At 38.5% G+C, this 19,791-nt stretch overlaps 1 protein-coding gene across 1 annotated transcript in view; it reads right to left on the reverse strand.

Moving 5' to 3' along the window:
• Nucleotides 1-19,560, reverse strand: part of STX18 (syntaxin 18) — a 60,425-nt gene extending 40,865 nt beyond the window's left edge. The window contains exon 1 of the mRNA XM_036382436.1: nucleotides 19,358-19,560. Coding sequence (XP_036238329.1) covers nucleotides 19,358-19,522 — 165 coding nt within the window. The 5' untranslated portion in view covers nucleotides 19,523-19,560. The remainder of the gene's footprint in view (nucleotides 1-19,357) is intronic.
• Nucleotides 19,561-19,791: the final 231 nt, after the last annotated feature.

Genomic DNA, 19,791 nt, shown 5'->3' on the forward strand with positions numbered 1-19,791 from the left:
TGTTCTTGAAAGTGTTCAAAATAGCCTAAACAAAACACTTTATGCTACATATGTGCTAGCAAGGAGAGAGTTAACCTGACCTCATATTTTAATAACATGTTCTACTCCTTGGCACATTAGCATTAGAACCAGAGCATTCCAAAACTACAATTTTCCCCACAGAAACACAAAACAATTTCAAATGCCTGTAGCTCTAATGTCATACCAATGGAAAAGCATTTTGTTGAACAGAGTGTATAGCAGCAGTGTATACTTAAAGTCAGGATATCTAAACTAGTTTGAAGATATTTCTTCTTTTTTGTCCTGAATATTCTTCAGTCCCCTACAAAGCAATTCAAATGTGGTTCCTGCATAAGCAACTCAAGTGTCTGTCTGACTATAGCATCAATAAGCATGGAAGAGACCAAAATGAGTAAGGATAGAAAAATAAAGAGAAGGAAAATAAACCCATGTTGAAGTAGAAAGTTTTACTCACACAACTTTGTTTAGTTCTATCTCATCACACTGTATCAAATTAGCTGTATTGTGACTTCTTACATAGCTTAAGTAACACAACATAGTTTTTCTTTTATTTAAAATGATTTGAGGACTTTCCACTTCAGAAATTTTTTTAAAAGCATAACTTTAATGACTGCAAGCATCTTTTTATTGCTTCATTAGTAGCCATTATTAACACTAGTTAATGTGACAAATGGAGTCAAGAAAAGAAAAAAGTCCAAAAAGCAATTGCTGGACATGACAGGAAAAAAAAGACAAAGGAAAAATTACTTATAAAGATTAGCTTCACATGGAAGGCACTTTGAGTTCCTTTGTCTTATACAACAAATCAGATAGCAACAAGAGGAAAAAGCCTCCCTTCTACTACAGAAAGTGAAACAACTGACTAGGTATTCGTGGGCAACCAAATTTTCCTTCTTGTAGTTAACAACAGTTCCTTGCCACTTAAATAAACAAGCATCTACTAATTCTGTAATGTATAGAAAATCAACCAAAAATCAGAAAATAAATATAGTAACAAAGGAATAAAATGGAGTGCAAATTAAGAATACCAACAATAAGAAAACAATGACACTAAAATTGTGAGAGATTTCAACAGAAACCTAACAAAATACAATACAGAGAACCAGAAAGAAAAATACACATCAAAAATGAAAGAGTTGGAAGGAACAAATGAAGGCAAAAGGAAGTTACTTCTTTTAAATAAGCGAAACAGGAGAAAATAGGGTGACTCCTGAAGAACCTCAATTTTTCTTCAAAGTCAATACCAGGGATTAAAATAAAGTTAATATTCCCTTCAGATTTAAAAATGATCTTACAAGGCAAATTCAATGCATTTCCTTGAACAGAGGCAGCTAAGAGATGCGTGCTCTCTGCGGGTTTGGGGCGCCTGCTCCGAGGTTGCTGTACAATTACAGGAGCTGACTCAAGTGATCCGGTTTGAAAACAGCCAACACACAAATAGCCACTGAAGCACAAAGGAGAAATGCTTTCACTTTTCAAATTTCTCTTTGCATTAAACTAAAAACACAACTGGTTTTTTAACACTGTTTTAATCTTACACTGCAAGTATAATGTACGCAATGCATACAACAGAAAATCTGCCAGGCAGTCTTCAGAATGCAACTGAAAATCAACAGCAGTCTCTTGCAACAGTCACAAAACAAAGTCCCTTTTCTAATGAGCAAAGAGATGCAACTGAACCAACCAACCATTACTTGGGAAAAACACTTGATGTGGTCATGAAATATCTTGAGACTACAAAATAGTCTTTTTTCCTGCAACACAAATTCTGTCTATTGCAGCCAGCCTAATTCTTAAGTTACTGTTAGCAGCCTTAGAATTTGGGGTCAGTAGTGTCACTACCCTTAGAATTAAAATTATCCAGATCCAAATAAACACAGTGCTAAATCTAGACTTCTCATTTCAGGTAACCTGCAGGCTACAGGCTATAGCATCCTGGTCATAGCAGATTTTTCCTATGAAGCTGTAACACGGAATTATTAAAAATTCAGAAACTTACATCAACCATCCCTACTTTGCATTGCAGGCTGGTGGCACATTCTATGGCAGCATAAACTTAAATAGAATTTCTAGGTGAATTTTATTTCTTATGGTCATAATGGTAAGGAGGAAGAAAAGAGTGCTAGGGGACTTACTGGAAACAGATTATGGTCATATCTTCTATGATAAATCTAGTAATACAAATATGATTGTGCAACAGATGATGACATTTGCTACTAGCAACAGCTGAAAGGCCTTCTTGGCTCCTGATGTGGAGTTAAGGCAGAGAGAAATAAATAACTTCCCATGGTTTTGTAAATCGGATTTTGATGAAGGACTGAAATTTTAAATTAGATTTCGTGACTTCTGAGTGCATGACAGTCCTTCCTTTTTGAGAGGGGAAAAAACTAAAACAACAAACCAGACTGATGTTATATACAATTACATTTCCTAATAATATACTACTACAAATTTTGCTTTAAGGTTATGATTATGAATATAATTTTATATATTTCCATATTACCTCTTCAGAACAGTATTGTTCATCCAGAAAACTACTATACAGTAAAAAACCAAACCAACCAAACAAACCAACCAAACACCTCCCACCCAAAAAACCATGCCAAAACAGAAATATTAGAAAGCTTTTCCCATGCTTACAAAATATGGAGACAAAATACAATCCATGCAATCTCTTGGGCTTCAGCTTTATGGTCAATGCAACATTCATTAGATCATTTTTTTCCTCAAGTGTTACAAGGAAAGCCAATTAAACATCAAAAGACTCCGGCTTGTCATGTCAAATTTACTACTTACTGGAACAGAGTGCCTTATTCATCAAATACGTGTTGACTTGGAAGTCACCATGAGCCACATTCTTAACTAATTACAGCAACTGCTACAAATACTGATTATTATTAAGAATAAGTAAGTTAAACTAAATGCACTAATTATCATAGGCTTCACTTGCCAAGAAACACCATTCTGTCAAAAGCACACTGCACAATTAAAAGTTAAAAATAAAGCATTTATTCTGTCCTTAATCATTGCTCTCCACTGCTACCCCAGAGATAGGAAACGTTCTCCTGTAACCACCCCAGTCCTGTGCACTGCACTGGGTTCTGTGAACTACACAGCTTTGTTGTGAAGAATGCCTGCCAAGAGAAGGCTGCTCAGAGCCGCCCTATGTGGAGTAACAACACCATGTTGTAAACATTATGTCAGACAGTGAATGCAGCATCAGATTCCTCTCATGAAGATGTATATTATATTATATTATATTATATTATATTATATTATATTATATTATATTATATTATATTATATTATATTATATTATATTATATTATATTATATTATATTATATTATATTATATATTGTGTGGTTTGTTCTGCTTGTGGGATAATATCAAAAGATGCCTAGGCTTCAACTTGGTGCTCAAAGTGATAACTTACATTAACTGCTACAACTTGTAGCTGTGTATGTATTCTCTAACAATGCCTGCAGCTGAACAGATAGTTTACTTGCTTTAACTGAAATAAGTTTTAAAAAATAGTTGAAAATTTATTTTCAGCACAGTTTCTAATCTGTGTCAACTACTGGTAATATTGCAGTCAGGTAGTCGGGGTCCATATTTCTAAAAGAGCCAAAAACATCACAGGCGGATGTTTCAATCTGAATATTAAATACATGGATATGAGTACAGACATTAAATTACATTATTTTGTTCAGATTCTTTCATAATTTGATTGTGGCAATATTAAAGACTCAAAAGAGCTGTTAAATCTACTTTTTAAAATTTAAAATTATTTATACAGTAAACTTTTAGGACTTCGTGCCATTTTATTAACTTCACTGGAACAAAAAATGTCACCATAAACACTAAGTCAACAATAAAAACCTTCATGATCTAGCAACTAGGTAGCAAAATAAATCCTTTAAAAACTATCAAGCTACACTAAAAATAAAATTAGATCTAAATTCAAGTTTTAGACTGTGGTCAATTGAGGTCTAGACAAAACCCTATGTTTGTTCACTGCCTAGTCTCCAGTCTGCTCCAAGTTTGAAAAGGTAATTGAACTCAGTCTATAATTACTGGATTAGATACAGATGGGCTCTGTACATTTCAGGGGAGGAAAGAACTGTTTTGATTCATTTTATGATTGCCTGTAAGGTCAGACTTTTCAAAATGTACTTTCATCTGTTAAATAGTTTCTCAAAGTCCCAGGGGGACATCTTCAATAACTGATGTTTTAAGCAATTTGAGTCTATCAGATCCAGTCTTTGAATGTAATACGCTGTCCATTTTCTAGAATTATAAATGTGCATGTAGGTTAATTGCTACAACTCAGAGAGAGTTTCAAAACTACATTTTTTCAGAAAATTGCTAGTTTTACCCAACAACTGTTATGAATAAATATTTTCAGAATTATTTTGACTTAGGATACAGCATATCTCTGAAAATACAAATAAGTGACACAAATTAGAAATGTCCGTACTCATAATGCCTCCCCATTTGGGGAATGCTCTCTTAGGACCAAAGTGAACAATATTTGAATAGTCTCAACTAAATGAGTGCAAAAAAAAAAAAGATAAATATGTCTTAATAAAAAATACTTAAAAACACTTGAGAAGACTTCTTTTTCCACAATCTCTTATTTGAGCCTTCATCCTCATTCTTAGTCAAGATAAAATGTGGAACAAACAATATGTAAGCATTGAACTTTCACTCAGCTAAGAATTTTTTGCAGTATTTTCTTCAATTAAATCAACCATAACTCTGCAGCCTGTTCCAGTACAACCAGGATTTCATCTTGCATCATTCAATGTCTTGCTCAGTTAACAGTTCAAACGCTCTGCAAAGAGAATCTAGCTCTGCTCTCAGTTAGGGACTCTCAGAGCTACTGTAATAGCAATTTAAAGCAGAAAACACACCATGCAATCAGAAGGCAACATAATAGTTCAGTTCATAGTCTTAAAAGAGGTAGGAAACTTAATTCCAGACTTACTATTCAAGAGTTTCAGTTTCTTTGTATTACAACAATCTTCTTCCTTATAAAATTCCAATAAGAAAATATTTTTTGTTAAAACATACATTTGTGTTTAAAACAACAATATCTCACTGACAACAGTCTGAGTCAAACAAGTTATCTTTGTAGTATCTATATATAGGCATATATCTATAGAGTTGTTCTGCCAGAGCCTTAGTATTCAAGCACTGGCAATAAGGATAATTGGAGCTATGTTAATATAATATCCTTTGTCTCTGAGTGGGCTAATGAAAAAACATGTTATCTCATGTAATTTCCATTATTAATATTTTATTCCTATTATTTCAAAGTCGTCCACAAGAGGGACAAAACCTGAAGGCAGACCCAACCACCACAAAGCCCCAGCAGAAAGACACATTCTAATAGCTGAATTATCTGTGTGCCTGCTCAGACAGAAGATCCTGTCCATCATCATCAGGCTGCACAGAATTCCCACCACAACTTACAAGTCTCACCAAAAAAAGAAACTTGTTCTGCTGCATTTTAAGAACTGATTGATACAAATCAGTTTGTTCAAAACATTTCAATCTATAAAATGCCTGCAAGCAGACTGTGGGTTTCTGCAGTGGTAGCTCTTTTTTAAATGTAAGAGCATCAGTAGCAACCATGTTATAAGCAAATAAAAGCAGTCCTTGAAATGAGCATGCAATTTCACTCAAAAGGTAAAATCCATTAATATTTGTATTATCTTCTTCCTCAACATCTCTAATGGATGTTTTGAAAGTATTTCTTTAAAATTTAAATAATACTCATATATAGAATTTGCACGAGGTGCATAATTCAGTTAAGTCTCAATCTTAAGAGCTATATAGAAAAGGCTTCTTCTCCTTCCTTGTAAGCAACAAAGTTTCCTTCAAAAAATACACATGCCTTATTTCCCCTAAAAAAAACCCTGTAAGTATTTCAAGTGTATTGTGGAAATCTACATACTATTCCTGAAACTACTGTAATTTTTTAGACAATAAATTGTGAAGAAATAGTCAAGTGAGTGAAATGGCCATGCCATAGCACCACACATTCTGTAAGCTGTAACATGTCAGAAAATAAATCGAATATAAGAAGTTACACCAGGTCACATTTTAGACCAACTAATTAGCTCTGATATTTTTTTCTTTTTCTTCTCCTTCACATTTTCACTATCTGTAGAAAGTACTTGCTGTACAGTCCTTTACATCATATTAAAACCCATAAGAAACTGTATCTGAGCTCTCATAAGCATTTCCCATCTATACTTGAACAGATTCCACAATGAGCTAAAAATTTTGTGAACTGAAAGCAACATCATCAAGAAAAATAAAGTGTATTCTTACAAGCTAGTCTCAACTCACATTATGTTGTATAATTGTGTCTTTAGACAATCCTTAAAAAAAAAGATATCCTATTCATGCATATTAAACAGTCAGTATGCAGACTACAGCAATGTGGCACTATTTAATCAACAATCACCTCATATTGATTCCTTCAGTCCTAAAAAAAAAAATTACATCTATATATCTATATATATATATCTACATATCTATATCTATAGCTATATAATTTAACCATCTTTGTACATCACTCATCTCCTGAAATCTGTGGGGGAGAAATCTGACCATAAAAAAAAACCCCAAGCATTAAAAAGTGATTGGTTACTTCACAGCAACAAATTTCTGTGGTAGATTAAGCACCCTGTGAAGTCAAATACAGCTGTTCTATTTTAGAAATACTCTAGCACAATTTGTTTCCTCTAAATTCATTAATTATTAAAAATTAAGAGAGAACATTCATACAGTTGCACAGTCCAAGGTTAGACTTATCAGAGTCACAGGTACCTGGAGCAGCAATCTGGGATCTGGAAAACCAGTATCTAATTCCTTGCTTTGGTATGAAGCAGTGTCCCATAAGGAATTCCAGAGCCATCTCTGTGCATTAACTGCTGCATCACTTGTAGAGTACCATGTGTATTTTGAAATACATGCACTTGACTTAAGAGATTTCAAGTGATGCAGAATTTACCAAATCAAGGATCAGCTGAATCACACCTCAAATAATGCATCCTACTTGCAGCACTGTATCTTATTTTGCTGCTCAGAGGATCCATGAAGAAATCAGACTTTTTAACTTGTGATGATGTGTCTTAACAAAATAAGGTTAAAGGATTTCTCACTACAAGGTAGATTTTTCAGACTTTATATCATTCTTGTGGCTCTTTCTGTTGAAAGAAAAGCCCAAAACCCAACAAAGCAACATCCCACCACTACCACACTTCTGAAAAAGATTGACATCAGAACTGGACACAACATGTTGCCAATTTAATAGCGCTATACACTTTCCCTTAAGTGACCATTCCCACTATGTTTCATTAAACTTACATCTTATAAAAACTTAAGTTCCATTATTTTGATGTTGGCTTCTATGTGCAATATTTACTAGAGCCAAAACCACCAAATTCTGCCCTACCACAGCCACAACCAGAACCAATAATTGCCAGCCTTACACATGCAAAGGTAATATCATGCCCAAGAAATACATAGATGTATTTCATACATGTACATTTGCATATATGTATTAATTTTTCTATATAGTTGAATGAGGAATGCCTCAATTTAAGCCTACACAAAGGAACACTTTCCCTTGAATATCACAGCAGAAACTGCAGCTGGCACCACTGTCCAGCTGAATAGACCCAAAGAAAATAACATATAACAAAGATAACTGAAGAAAGAAGAATTTTGAATTAATCAAAAATTTGTAGCTGTCACTTGAAAACTAGGATGCAACAAGGTTCTGAAAGAAGAATATCCCAAGAACACACACATCTGTTTAATATTACAAGCCAACTGTCAACATCCTAACTGAAGTTTTAATTTAATATTTTTTCTTTCTTGATGTTTTACCTTTAGTCAATGCCTTGTGAGAGTATCAGCTTTCTATAAGAAACTGTTAAATATAAAGAAATGTTATTGTAGCATGTTTATAAAATCATAGTTCGAGAACTTTTTATTTTTGTAAGGCCTGACCACAACTTAATTATCTGCAGGACATTCCAAGCTCACTATTGCAAGCTCCAGTTCCCAAGCAATTTTAAACAATATCTATTGTAGAGGACATACAGCACTGCATATACCACAATATGGTAGTGTTTCAAGAAGTCACCATTAGACATGGTTTTTATTTTCAATAAATATGTTTCTCTACTAATCATTAAATGGTTTTCATCACCACTACATGTTTGTCTTTCACGCCTGCTTGCTATCAGTGTTTATTTTAATGTAAGTGAACAAGTCATAAAAAAAGGCAGATACCATGTATAACATGCTGTATGTTACACACGAAGTGTCCTAAGGGCAGAATGTTCTTCTACAGCTCACACAATGTTTTCCTTCTTTTCCAGGAAAGAACTAGAGTAAAAGCAGGAAACAAAACTTGTTAAATTGGAGATGGGGGAAAAGTGAGACCACTACCTCACCCAAAAACTCTCAAAGGAAGGCTAGAAATTTTTAAGAGGGAGAAATCTCAGAAGTCCTGGGAATTCAAATTTGTTTTTCAAAACATCCAAATCATCTGAAAATAGTCAAGAAAAAAATTCCATCATGCAATTACGTCCAGATTTTACGCATCAGTCTGAAAACCAGCAGATGAGACAAGACTTTTACAACTCAGAACTCCAAGAGTCTGTTTTCCTGCCCAAAATACCAAACACCTTGGTTTCAACCCATAACTGACAAACTCCTGTTTTCCTACCCATTTAATCAACTCACCCCTTTTCTGGAGGCTGGTGACTCTGGCACTCACAGGCACGCTGCTGCCACAGAGAAAGGGAGGAGCCCCCAGGGCACCCATGGGGGGCTCCCCTACAACCTGAGGCTCCCTTCACACCTCCTCTTCTACCTGACATGCCTCAGGTGTGTATTTTATTCCAGGAATCCCCACAAGTCCTACAGCAAGATTATTTCTGGTCTTCTAAATAAAGTGATATTTTATTTTCACCTTGACTAAACACTGGAGGCCTTAGGTTCTTTTTCCATAAGAAAAATTTAAAAAATTACAGAATGACCTTATTAAAATTATAGTTATTCTAGTTAGAATATTAGAATAATACTTCATATTAGAGGTCAAATAAATTTAGGAGTAAAACCAAGACCCCTTCTCTTATTTTCCATCATTAATCAACATAACATTTGAGAGTTTATGGATATCCCCACAGAACCTCCATCAACATTCAGTTGAAACCCACTTCACTCTTCCTACACAGATGAAAAATTGGAGAGGTGGGTAACACCAGTCAATTGCATCTACAGAAATTTCTATACAGAAATGAAATATTCAATTTAGAACTGGTGAGATTGCCTCCATATTCAAAACTGCTTAAAAGTCCACAAAAAAAAATATCTGGTGTGAAATGACAAGCAATCCATTAATAGTGGAAAATCAAAGAGTGAAAGAAAGCTGGATTACATTAAATTGTACCTGTTTTTCGTTTTGTTTGCTTTACAAATGCTGGACAATACCTGCAGAAATTGAATAGATGCAAATTTGAGTCGATGCAGCACATGCACTTTTCTACAGGTCCCACCAACCTCCATCAAAAGAGAAGGCAGAGTCAGAATGAGAGGGTAAAAAGGGACAGCAAACACCTGATCACTATAAAATGTAATTTTTTGCCAGACAGAAAGTTTTGACAAACCACCCTGAAGCCAGGAAACTTGCATTTTCAAAAAAGTATCCATCATTTAACAGTCTATGCAATTATACCACAGTGTAATATTTTAACACTAAAGAACATTTTCCTCGAATTACTGGAAATTATTCATACCTCCAATTTTCACCCCTTAATTGCTCTCACTGCTGAAGCTATCATGCCAGGTTTTAATATCTGCCAGTCTGAAAAATATTTTCAAGTACAATGGACTGAAGTTTCAAAGACAGAGAATATAATTACATAACCTTTCACTGAAAAATTGTATCCTTTTATCTGTGGTGAAACACACAAAAACTTAATCGACTCATTACCAAAAAATCACAAGCTATCAGCTCAGCATTACAGCAATAACTAAACCTGATGACCAAAATGAGTCTCAATTAGCAAAAACACAAATGTGAGTACTACTCATTGAAAGCAATGATATGTAACCAATTTTTGTGAGAAGTTCAAACACCCTTATGTTTTGAAATAGCTGTTCTCTGAGATTAAACCTTTTTTGTGAAGCGTAATTTGCATCCTAAATAACAGTATCTCCCCATTTTATTAGTATTTCAGAGTTTAAACCAATTAACATATGTGATGACTCAGAAATTCTGTTTGATAATTGTCACAGATGAGAAAACTCCTTAGCCCAGACTCGATTTAGCAGAAGATAACAAAAGAAGTTACTTTTCCAGTGCCCAAGAACACCCGTCTCTACCTAAGTGAAGAAGCAGGATGCAGCATGCACAGAAAGAACTGCAGGATGCTGGAAGTGTCACAGCTAAGACCTTCTCTGGGCTGCTATCCACCAAACTATTTTCAAAAAAGAAGAGGAGGAGAATAATCAGACACCTTAAAGTTACCAACTTTCAAGGAAATTAGCTTTATTTTGGCCTCAGTATTAATAGCTGGAAAAATAAACCCCACAATGGCATCACTTAACAAATCACACTGATATTCTTTTGTGTTTGCTTATTTTTATGTTCATTTCTGTCCCAAACAAGAGATTATATTTCAACATACATAAATATAGAGCCCAAGGCTTGTAGCAATGGCAGTGCATCAAAGTACTCAAAATAATGAGCTGTTCTTGCTCCAAAATCTTTGATAAAGAACTCAGTGAAACAACAAAATGTATAAATGAGTCAAGTTAAATTCAGTAACCTGAAAATATTAAGCTTCAGCTTTTTTCTCCCTTCTTCCCTTCCTCTCTTCCCTGTTTAGATGAACTATATCACAACCACATACAACTTCCTGATATTCAATCTTTTTTTTTCCTCATATTTCTATCTCTAATATTAGACTGTATCTTCTACAACCTCAACCATTGCATTTTCTTCCAGCTATGCCTGCACACTTTCTGTTGTCTCTCTTTTCCTCTCCAGCTTTTCAGACACCTCAAGGTCCACCACCTTCTCCCATCTTTCTCTTGCAGAGGTTATGCTAACGTAAATTATGTTTAAGAAAAGAAGGAGGCTACCCATGATAAACCTCAGCTTTCTTCCACTTTCACAAATGTTATCCTTATTTGTGGGAGGATGAAAAAGCAAGAACTTGCAAAAGGTGTCAGCTTAACAGAACACCACAATCAGGAAAGAGTTCATAGTTACCAGCTGCAGGATACAATTCCTCCAACTCGAAGCCAGAAAAGAACCTCCCACAAGCAGCCTGGAAGGAGGTGAGGTGAGGACGAAGGCAACATCCTCAAAATGGAAACTGCAGTGTTAGATACTTTTGGACTCCTCAGCACCACATGAGGTCCAGTTAGTCAAAACAAAATTGACAGGCAACTAAGGAAAGTTGTTTCCTGAGCCAACTTTCAATCCTGCTGTTCTGTTAAATTCAAAAAATAATTCCCATGGAGTTGAGAATGTACTTTAAAACAAACAAACAAAGCAGGGGGAAACAATGACAGACATTTGCACAGACATTTCCCAAAATGCAGGAGTTCATAACTTTTCCCCAAGGCCAGCCAATACCCTCCTCACTGTTTTTGAAGTGACTTTTGCTAAAACCAGAAGCATCACATGGGGAACATTAATGATTTGGCATTTAGTCCTAATGTACTGAACAAGGTCAGCATTTCATTCTTCTCCCAGTTTGTTGGGTTTTTTCCCAATCTTTATTTTGCTATTTCCTTAACCAGCTTTTTATATGTTTCTCATCTACTAATTAAAATTATCGTCTTTCCCTTCCGTCTCTCAGACTAAACTTCTCTAACAAGGATGAAGGAAATGAGAAGTAAAACCAATAAATGCTCATAATAAAAAACTAACATTAACTGTAATTTGCACAGAGGAAGAGATAAATCTGAGATACTAGGCAGTAGTATGCTGTAACTCCCTATTTGAAAAAGTACAATTTCAAAATATATTTTCTGCCTACAACATGGGGGAGGGAAACCCACGTGCATGTAAATAAGTACAAAATGCAACATCATCGGTGAACTTTGGGGGAAAGAGCAACTGTTCATTAACTGTTCATGAGAGAAGAAGGAATTAATCCTAATGACCTCAGCAATGGGCCAAATTTAATAGAACTTAACTCTCATTAAAAGTCAAGTGAACTGAAATCACTCACTGTCCAAAATTTGGCACAGTCATTCATTTCTAATAAAGACTCTAATTTGGCTACACCACAAACAGTATATATTTCCCCTGCATTCAAATATTCTCTCATGGGAGTTATTCTTATGCAATCAGCAGAGTTTAAAAAAATCTTATTAAACAGCCTTATTAAATCAGGTTATAATTTTTTAGTTGGAGTATAAAACCAAAACCATTAAAGCACACAACTTTAGCCATTTTTGGCCATTTCCTTCATAGCACTGGTAAGTATCAGCTATCCAATTACAATAGAAGCAGTTCACTACATGACCATGCAGTCTTTGGTGCTCTGCCTGTGTTAGCCCACAATGCTAAATTCACTCTTGGATATGGAAGTTTTAAGGATTAAGTCCCTTTCAGTTCTGTTTTAGACCTGGAGAATACATGTCCCATCTCGTAAAAGTTAATACAGCAAACTGACTATTTCATTATTTTGGATATTCCCCAGTTTTTTTTAAAGCTCATATATAACCTCACTTGTTCTGGAGTCACCAACCTGAACTTGACTCAGAACCAGCATCATAATAATTACAGTATATGCCAATAAAACATTTAATATTTGGCTTTTTTATTTTTCTATACCTTTCATTTTTAGAACAGGGATGGTGTTACTTCCAGCATCAGTACATTGGTACCTGCCACTCACTGAAGTCATGAGATTTCTGAAACCAGTAGGCAGTGGAAAAGCCTGTGGACCTCCCAGTCTGAAAGTCAACTTTTTCCTTATCATATTAGAATTGTATTAAGCACAAGGAATCCTCTGAAATCTAGATCTCTAGATTTGATCTACTAATATTTTTCAAACTTTCTATTTGTAAACACCTTGAAATTTTCCAGAGAGTGTCTTGTCTTTCCCTACTAGCACTCTGTACATTACACTATTTCAGTGGCTCAATTTTATGCTAGGTACCTCTTCAAACAATCCTGAACACTCTGAAAGGGATCAGAAAGTATATATGTTTAAAACCACTCCCTTTTAGTTGTCCTATGTCAGCAATGACATCATGGTATTCAAGGTGCTCCTGTATAGTCAGTCTGGGGGACCAGCTCCTGGTTTGGGCATTCCCCTTGCCTTTTTTAGGCTTTATTTAATGCAGTGACAGTGGCAAAGAATAAACTGGAACTTCATACACAAACACTCCTACCTTTTTCTGTCCTAGGAGAATGCTCTAAATACCAGTCTGTACAAAGATCTGCGGGAATATCTCAAATCTAGCACCAAGGACAAAAAACCAGCTCTCCATTTCTTCTAATAGCACTGCTATTTTAAATTATCCCATAGGTTGCACTCCAAACAATGAAATAAGTTGGACTTTCACAGGTACACATGAATAGCTGTTTTACATATAAAAATAAAAAAAATAAAATTATAAAGTCACCACTGCCCTATGTGTAGCCAAAGCAATGTATTACAGAAGTCAAGGCCTTGTAATTAAAAGGTTTGCTTAAAATTTATATTCAATGTCATTTGTTTTGACTTTCACAAGAACTAGTTTTGGAGACAAGTTTTATGTGGGGATTTTTCCCCCTCATTACACATTTGTACAGAGCAGCTGAACATAATTTTTGTGTGAGTATTGGCCTATTCTACCATGCTTTTTTTGAAGAATCAGTTAATCATCCTACAGAATCCATACACAGAACTTATATGAATAACAGATGTTGAAGCCTCATGAATCTGGCATCCTTATGTGTTCAACAGCTTCAAACATGGATATTTGATCATTTTGAAATTTTGCACTTAAAGATTTAGAAGCATTTAACCTTTCAAATTTTCCATTCTCAAGGATATTTATTCACATATGCCTGATATTGTTTTTGAATAATTAGTGTTCCAACTCTTCAGTTTTTAGCTTTTCACAAAACCTTAAATAAGATGATTTCCCAAAGCAAAACAGATTTTATTCAAGACTGCAATTAAATCCACCATGAAATCCTGCTTGATCGTTCATTTACATTTATTTCTGTTTATTGGCTGTATCAGCCTTGATTCCATTTCTCCAACACAAATTGAACAGTCACCAATCATAAAAAGTTCTTGTTCCTTCTATATTTTCAAATATCTAAGTATATTTGACAGAGGATATTCCCAATTGCTCTATGTGCCATAAAAAAGTAAAAGGGAAGACCTTTAGGAGTCACATTTCCTAATACTGTCCTAAAACAGCAGCTCAAATGACAAATACTTTGCAAAACTGACAATCTTTTAAAACATACAAAACAACAGATTTAAGGCATTGTAAAGCTGTGAACCAATGTCACATAAATTGGGCTGTGAACTGCTTATGTTTGTCACTGAGCACTTACTGTGAACCCATTTTTTTAACTAAAATATTTCTGCTTGAATCTTTAAAATTCTTCTATCACTTAGCTTAATCCCAAACCTGACACCATACCAAGGAAAAAATGTATTGGATTCGTGTGGCAAAGTTTTGGTAGTGGGGGGCTACAGGGGTGGTTTCTGTGAGAAGCTGCCAGAATCTTCCCCCAAGTCCAGTAGAGGCAATGCCAGCTGGCTCCAGGACAGACTGGGCAAGGATGAGCCCAGCAGCAACAGTGGCTGTGCCTCTGGGATAACAGAGTTAACAAAGGGGTGAAAAAGTGCTACTGCACATCAGGAACTGCAGCAGGAGAGAGGAAAGAGAACATGTGAGAGGAACAGCTCTGCACACACCAAGGTCAGTGCAGAAGAAGGGGCAGGAGGTGCTTCAGGTGCCAGAGCAGAGGTTCCCCGGCAGCCCCTGGTGCAAACCATGGCAAAGGCAGCTGTGTCCCTGCAGCCCATGGAGACTCCATGGTGGAGCAGGTGGATGCCCACAGGCAGCTGTGACCCCATGGGAAGCTTGCACAGCCTCCTGGCAGGACCTGTGGAGAGAGGAGCCCACACTGGAGCAGTTTTGCTGGCAGGACCCCAGGGAGGACCCACACTGGGGCAGCTCATGGAGGACTGTCTCCTGTGGAAGAGACCCTTCTCTGGGTCAGGGGAACAGTGTGAGCAGTCCTCCCTTGCACAGGAAGGAGCAGCAGAGACAATGTGTGAGGAACTGACCTCAGCCTCCACTCCCTGTCCCCCTGTGCCACTGGTGGGAACAAAGTAGAGAACTGGGAATGAAGCTCAGCCTGGGAAGATGGGAGGAGTGGGGGAAAAATGTTATTAAGATTTTCGTTTATTTCTTATTATCCTCCTCTGATTTGACTAGTAATAAATTAAACTCATTTTCCCCAACTCAAGTTGGTCTTGCCCATGACCCAGTTGCTGAGAGATCACTCCCTGTCTTTACCTTGACCCATGAGCCTTTCATTCTATTTCCTCTCTCCTGCCCAGATGAGGAGGGCAGTGATAGAGCAGCTCTTGTGGGTACCTGGCATCCAGTCAGGATCAAACAACTACATAAGCCTATATAAAAGTATGAAGAAATGCAAACTTTAGTAACCCTGGATACTGCATTTTAAACAGCCATGTCACCATAAAGTCTAAGAGAAAGAAAATGTTTTTTTTTTCATTCACTAAAAAGCACTAACATACACATAACGAATTATAAGTCTTTTATAAATTGCAAGTAATGGAAAGTCTGTCACTGGAACTGTAGCTTTCCTGTAGCTACAGGATCCTGTTGATCCTTAACAATAATTTCTTACCTAATGGTCCTTGACATTATGGTGAAGAGATTGAGAGGTGTCAAAAATTTTCACCACAAAAAAACATAAGTCACATTACATATCAGACAGCCCAATGGTTGTACAATGGCAGCTGACAGACCAAAAAAAACCCAAACCAAATAAACAGTGACGGGTCAATGCCAGGGCAAAGAAAGTCCTTTCAACATCTCAGAGCCATAACAGTCATCTTTGATTTGTATGAATGGAACTATTTTACCACAATTTAATAACATCACCAACAACACCAGTCTCTGCAACTAACTTTACCATGGTTATAGATGAGCTCGTAATATCCTTGTGTTAAGAACTTAGTCTCAAATACAAAAACCTTCATCAGCTCCCCAGAGACTGCAGCAATACAGTATACCTGAGCATAAAATAGCCAGCTTCAAAAAAATACTAATTAATACAGAATGCTGAAATATTTTCTTGTGAGTAACACAAAACACCAAGAGCACACGTCTCTAAACCAGCTTCCCCACACAATATCGATTCAAGTCAAAGCTCTTATATTCTACATTCTCTGTGCCTCCTTCAATCCACCTAAAAAAATCTTCTTAAGTTTGAGAACGTAAAATAGGAATCTATAACTTTATCTCCCAGGTGCAATGAACCTTTATCACACACACAGAAGCTGTGAAGGATTACTGGTTACAATATTGTAGGATTACTAGTTACAATTACTGGTTACAATCTGTTACAGCTTCTCCTCCAAACACTAAGCACCTTCAATTTTCCCTCCTAAACATCACTTAGAGACTGTATAAAAAGAAGTTAAAACCCAAAGCAGTTTCCACAGTCCTTGGATCCTACAGCAAAAGTCACAGTCCTTCAGGGGCAGAAAGGAGAAAGAACATTCAATGTATGATAGTTATATCACTCAATACAGTTCAGCAAAGTGCTCAAACACCTTAATTACGTGATACAAAACCTCTGTGGGATGGGCTAAAGAGATCTCTGATCCTACAGCTGAATGCCTGCCCAGTCCCACACTCCAGCTGTGTTGCAGCTGTGAGCAACTGGCTGCTCCTCCTGGAGCTTGGAGCACAAGCAGCATCAGCACAGCTCTACCTGCAAGATGCTATGCAAACCCACACAGAATAGAATGTTGAAAGGACTAGTTCTTTGTGTAGACTCTATTATTTCACTACTTCCACATTTGCATGTCAGATGGAAAACTTGCACTAAGGACTTTGGGCTTCCCTAGTTTGGAAGAAAGGAAGCTGAGTGGAAACCTCATTGCTACATTTTCCTGAGGAAAGGACATGAAGAAGGAAGTGCCAATCTTTTCCCTCTGGTGTCCAGAGTGAGGATGACTGGGAATGGTTCAAAGCTGTCCCAGGGGAGGCTTAGACTGGACATTAGGAAGCATTTTATAATGAGCAGGTGGTTAAACATCAGAAGAGGCTTCCCAGGGAGGTGGTGGTGTCTGTCAGTGTTCAAGGAGCATTTGGACAATTCCCTTAATAACCTGCTTTAACTTTTGCTCAACCCTGAAGGGGTCAGGCAGTTGGAGTAGATGATGGCTGTAGGTCCTTTCCAACTGAAATATTCTATTCTGCAACCAAGTAAGGCATAAAGAAACTGGTGACTAAGTGTAGCTTATTCAGGGTCTTTACTGTTAGAGAGTTTGACACATACATGATCAAACTGAACTGTATTTGGCTGAAATAAAAAGATGAAATCATCATTTATTTTACTATAAATCTTAATTTCAAGTTACGTTTCAATGTTTTATTCACACATTAAAATGACGTTCTGTGGTCTGGTGGGCTGTTGGCTCACTGCCACAAAGGTACAGGACTTAGAGAGCAAGGCCAGCCCACCTTGCTCCTTCTCACTGACCAGCTGTCAAGAGGCACCACATGTTCACACAGCAACACACTGCAGCTTTTGCTTCTTCTCCAAAGTCATGTTTATATAAGTACCATTAATTAAAACCATTGCCTCCCTCAGATAGTTCAGCTCATCCCCTTTGGCACTAGCTGTTTACTTCATCTGATGCTCTTACAAATTAAACAAGACATTCTTCTCCATGCCTTTGTCCTTCTTTTTGTTGTCTGGACAGTGCACTGAGGAAACTCAGAAAGGGTGAGGAGTTCAGAGAAAAAACTGGGATCATCAGGAAACAGCAGCTGTGAACAGGGGTAAGCCAAAGAACCAGGGCAGAAAAAAAGGCCATGGCTATAGCATGCTATCACTGCACAGGACCACAGCAGGGGAAGGAGAAGATGGAGGTGAGGGTAGGCTTGATTATGAATAGAACTTTAAAAAACAAAACCAAACTTGGGAATAGGCAAAAGCAAAGAAGCCCTGGTAGCAGGAAGGTAAGAGGGAGCAAAGACTAGAGGGGAGGAAGAGGTTGGCATGAACCTAGTCTGAGACTGTAAATACTTTGAAATACAGACACAGAAACTGAGCAGGAAGAATCAAAATGCAGACAGAAAAAAATACTAGTGGCAATGGGACAAAAGGCTTGTTCAGAGGTAACAAACAAATCTGTGGCTATAAGAGTGTCTCGAATGGAAACCTAAAAACCTCATATTTCTTTGTGCTTCGTCTGCTACCATAAACCACTTGTGCATTTCTCATTTAGTCCCAAACTTGCAAATCCCTTCTGTAAGTCTGTCTCCTCAGAGTTCCTTAGTTTTCTAAAATACAGTCCAGGGCTTTATCAAAGACATGTTATTCAAACCCTGCCTTTGACTCAGAATGGAGGAAAACAATATGCAACAAAACTGTTTTTACAGAAAACGACTATGGACTGAGGACTGCTGTTAATGCCGATCATCTTTCACCTCTTTTACTCCCTAACTTTTCAGTGTTTGTCTTTGTAAGTCTTAAAACTTTCCGATGACCTTTGTACATGTAATCTGCCTAGGGCTGGCACTTAAGTGCCACACTGGGTGACAGCGGAAGCCAGCACTCCAAAGGCAGTAAAGGGAGCAGCCCTGCAGACGCAGACGAACGCGTGTGCCATGGCAGCGCGCTGTTACGTGGCAGCCGGCAGGAGGAATCAGCCGTGCTCAGCCCGTAGGCACGGGCCGGAGGGGCGGCGGATCCGGACGGACACAGCCGCAGCCCCGGCAGGAGGCCCCGGGAGGGGCCGCGCCGCGGGGAACGCGGGCGACAGGCGGGCTCGGAGCCGGCCCCGGCAGCGCCGGGCCCCCGCTCTCACGCCGCGCTCCCAGCCCACACCCGTGTGGGAAAGTGCCGCCCCGCGGCTCTTTGCGGGCGACTCCGGGGCCCGCTCGCTGTCCCCGGGGAGCGCTGGACGCTCCGAGGCGGCGGTGAGGGCCGGGCTGCCCGCCCGGGAGGAGCCGCTGCCGGCGGCCCCGGCCGCCCCTCGCCCTCCCCCCGGGGCCGTACTCACCACCTCCCGCGCCCTGCTGGTGAAGTCGCTTTTGGAGCGGGCGGTGCCCCGCTTGAGCAGCTCGTCCCTGGCGCTGTCCCCCGCCGCCGCCACCCCCAGCGCCTTGTTGCGGGTCTTCACGGTCTTCACGCTGGCCTTGAAGAGCAGGGTGATGTCCACCGCCATGGCGGCCGCCGGTGCCGCCGCGCGCCCTTCCCCGCGCAACGCGGCCCCGCGCGGCGCGTTCCGGCTGAGGGGCGGGGAGGCCGCGGCGGCGCGGGAGCGGCTCCGGCCGCGCCAGGCCGGGGTCCGCCCGGGATAACAGCGCCCTGTGAGGGACGGGAGAGAACGGGATGGGACCGGAGCCGTGTCCCGACACAGCCTGAACGTGTAACCAGCGCTGTACGGAAAATGGAACACGTACTGTGTAACGACTCCCCTCCAGGACGCCCTGC

The sequence above is a fragment of the Molothrus ater genome, chromosome 4 (assembly GCF_012460135.2).
Source record: "Molothrus ater isolate BHLD 08-10-18 breed brown headed cowbird chromosome 4, BPBGC_Mater_1.1, whole genome shotgun sequence".
Classification (NCBI taxonomy): Eukaryota; Metazoa; Chordata; class Aves; order Passeriformes; family Icteridae; genus Molothrus; species Molothrus ater.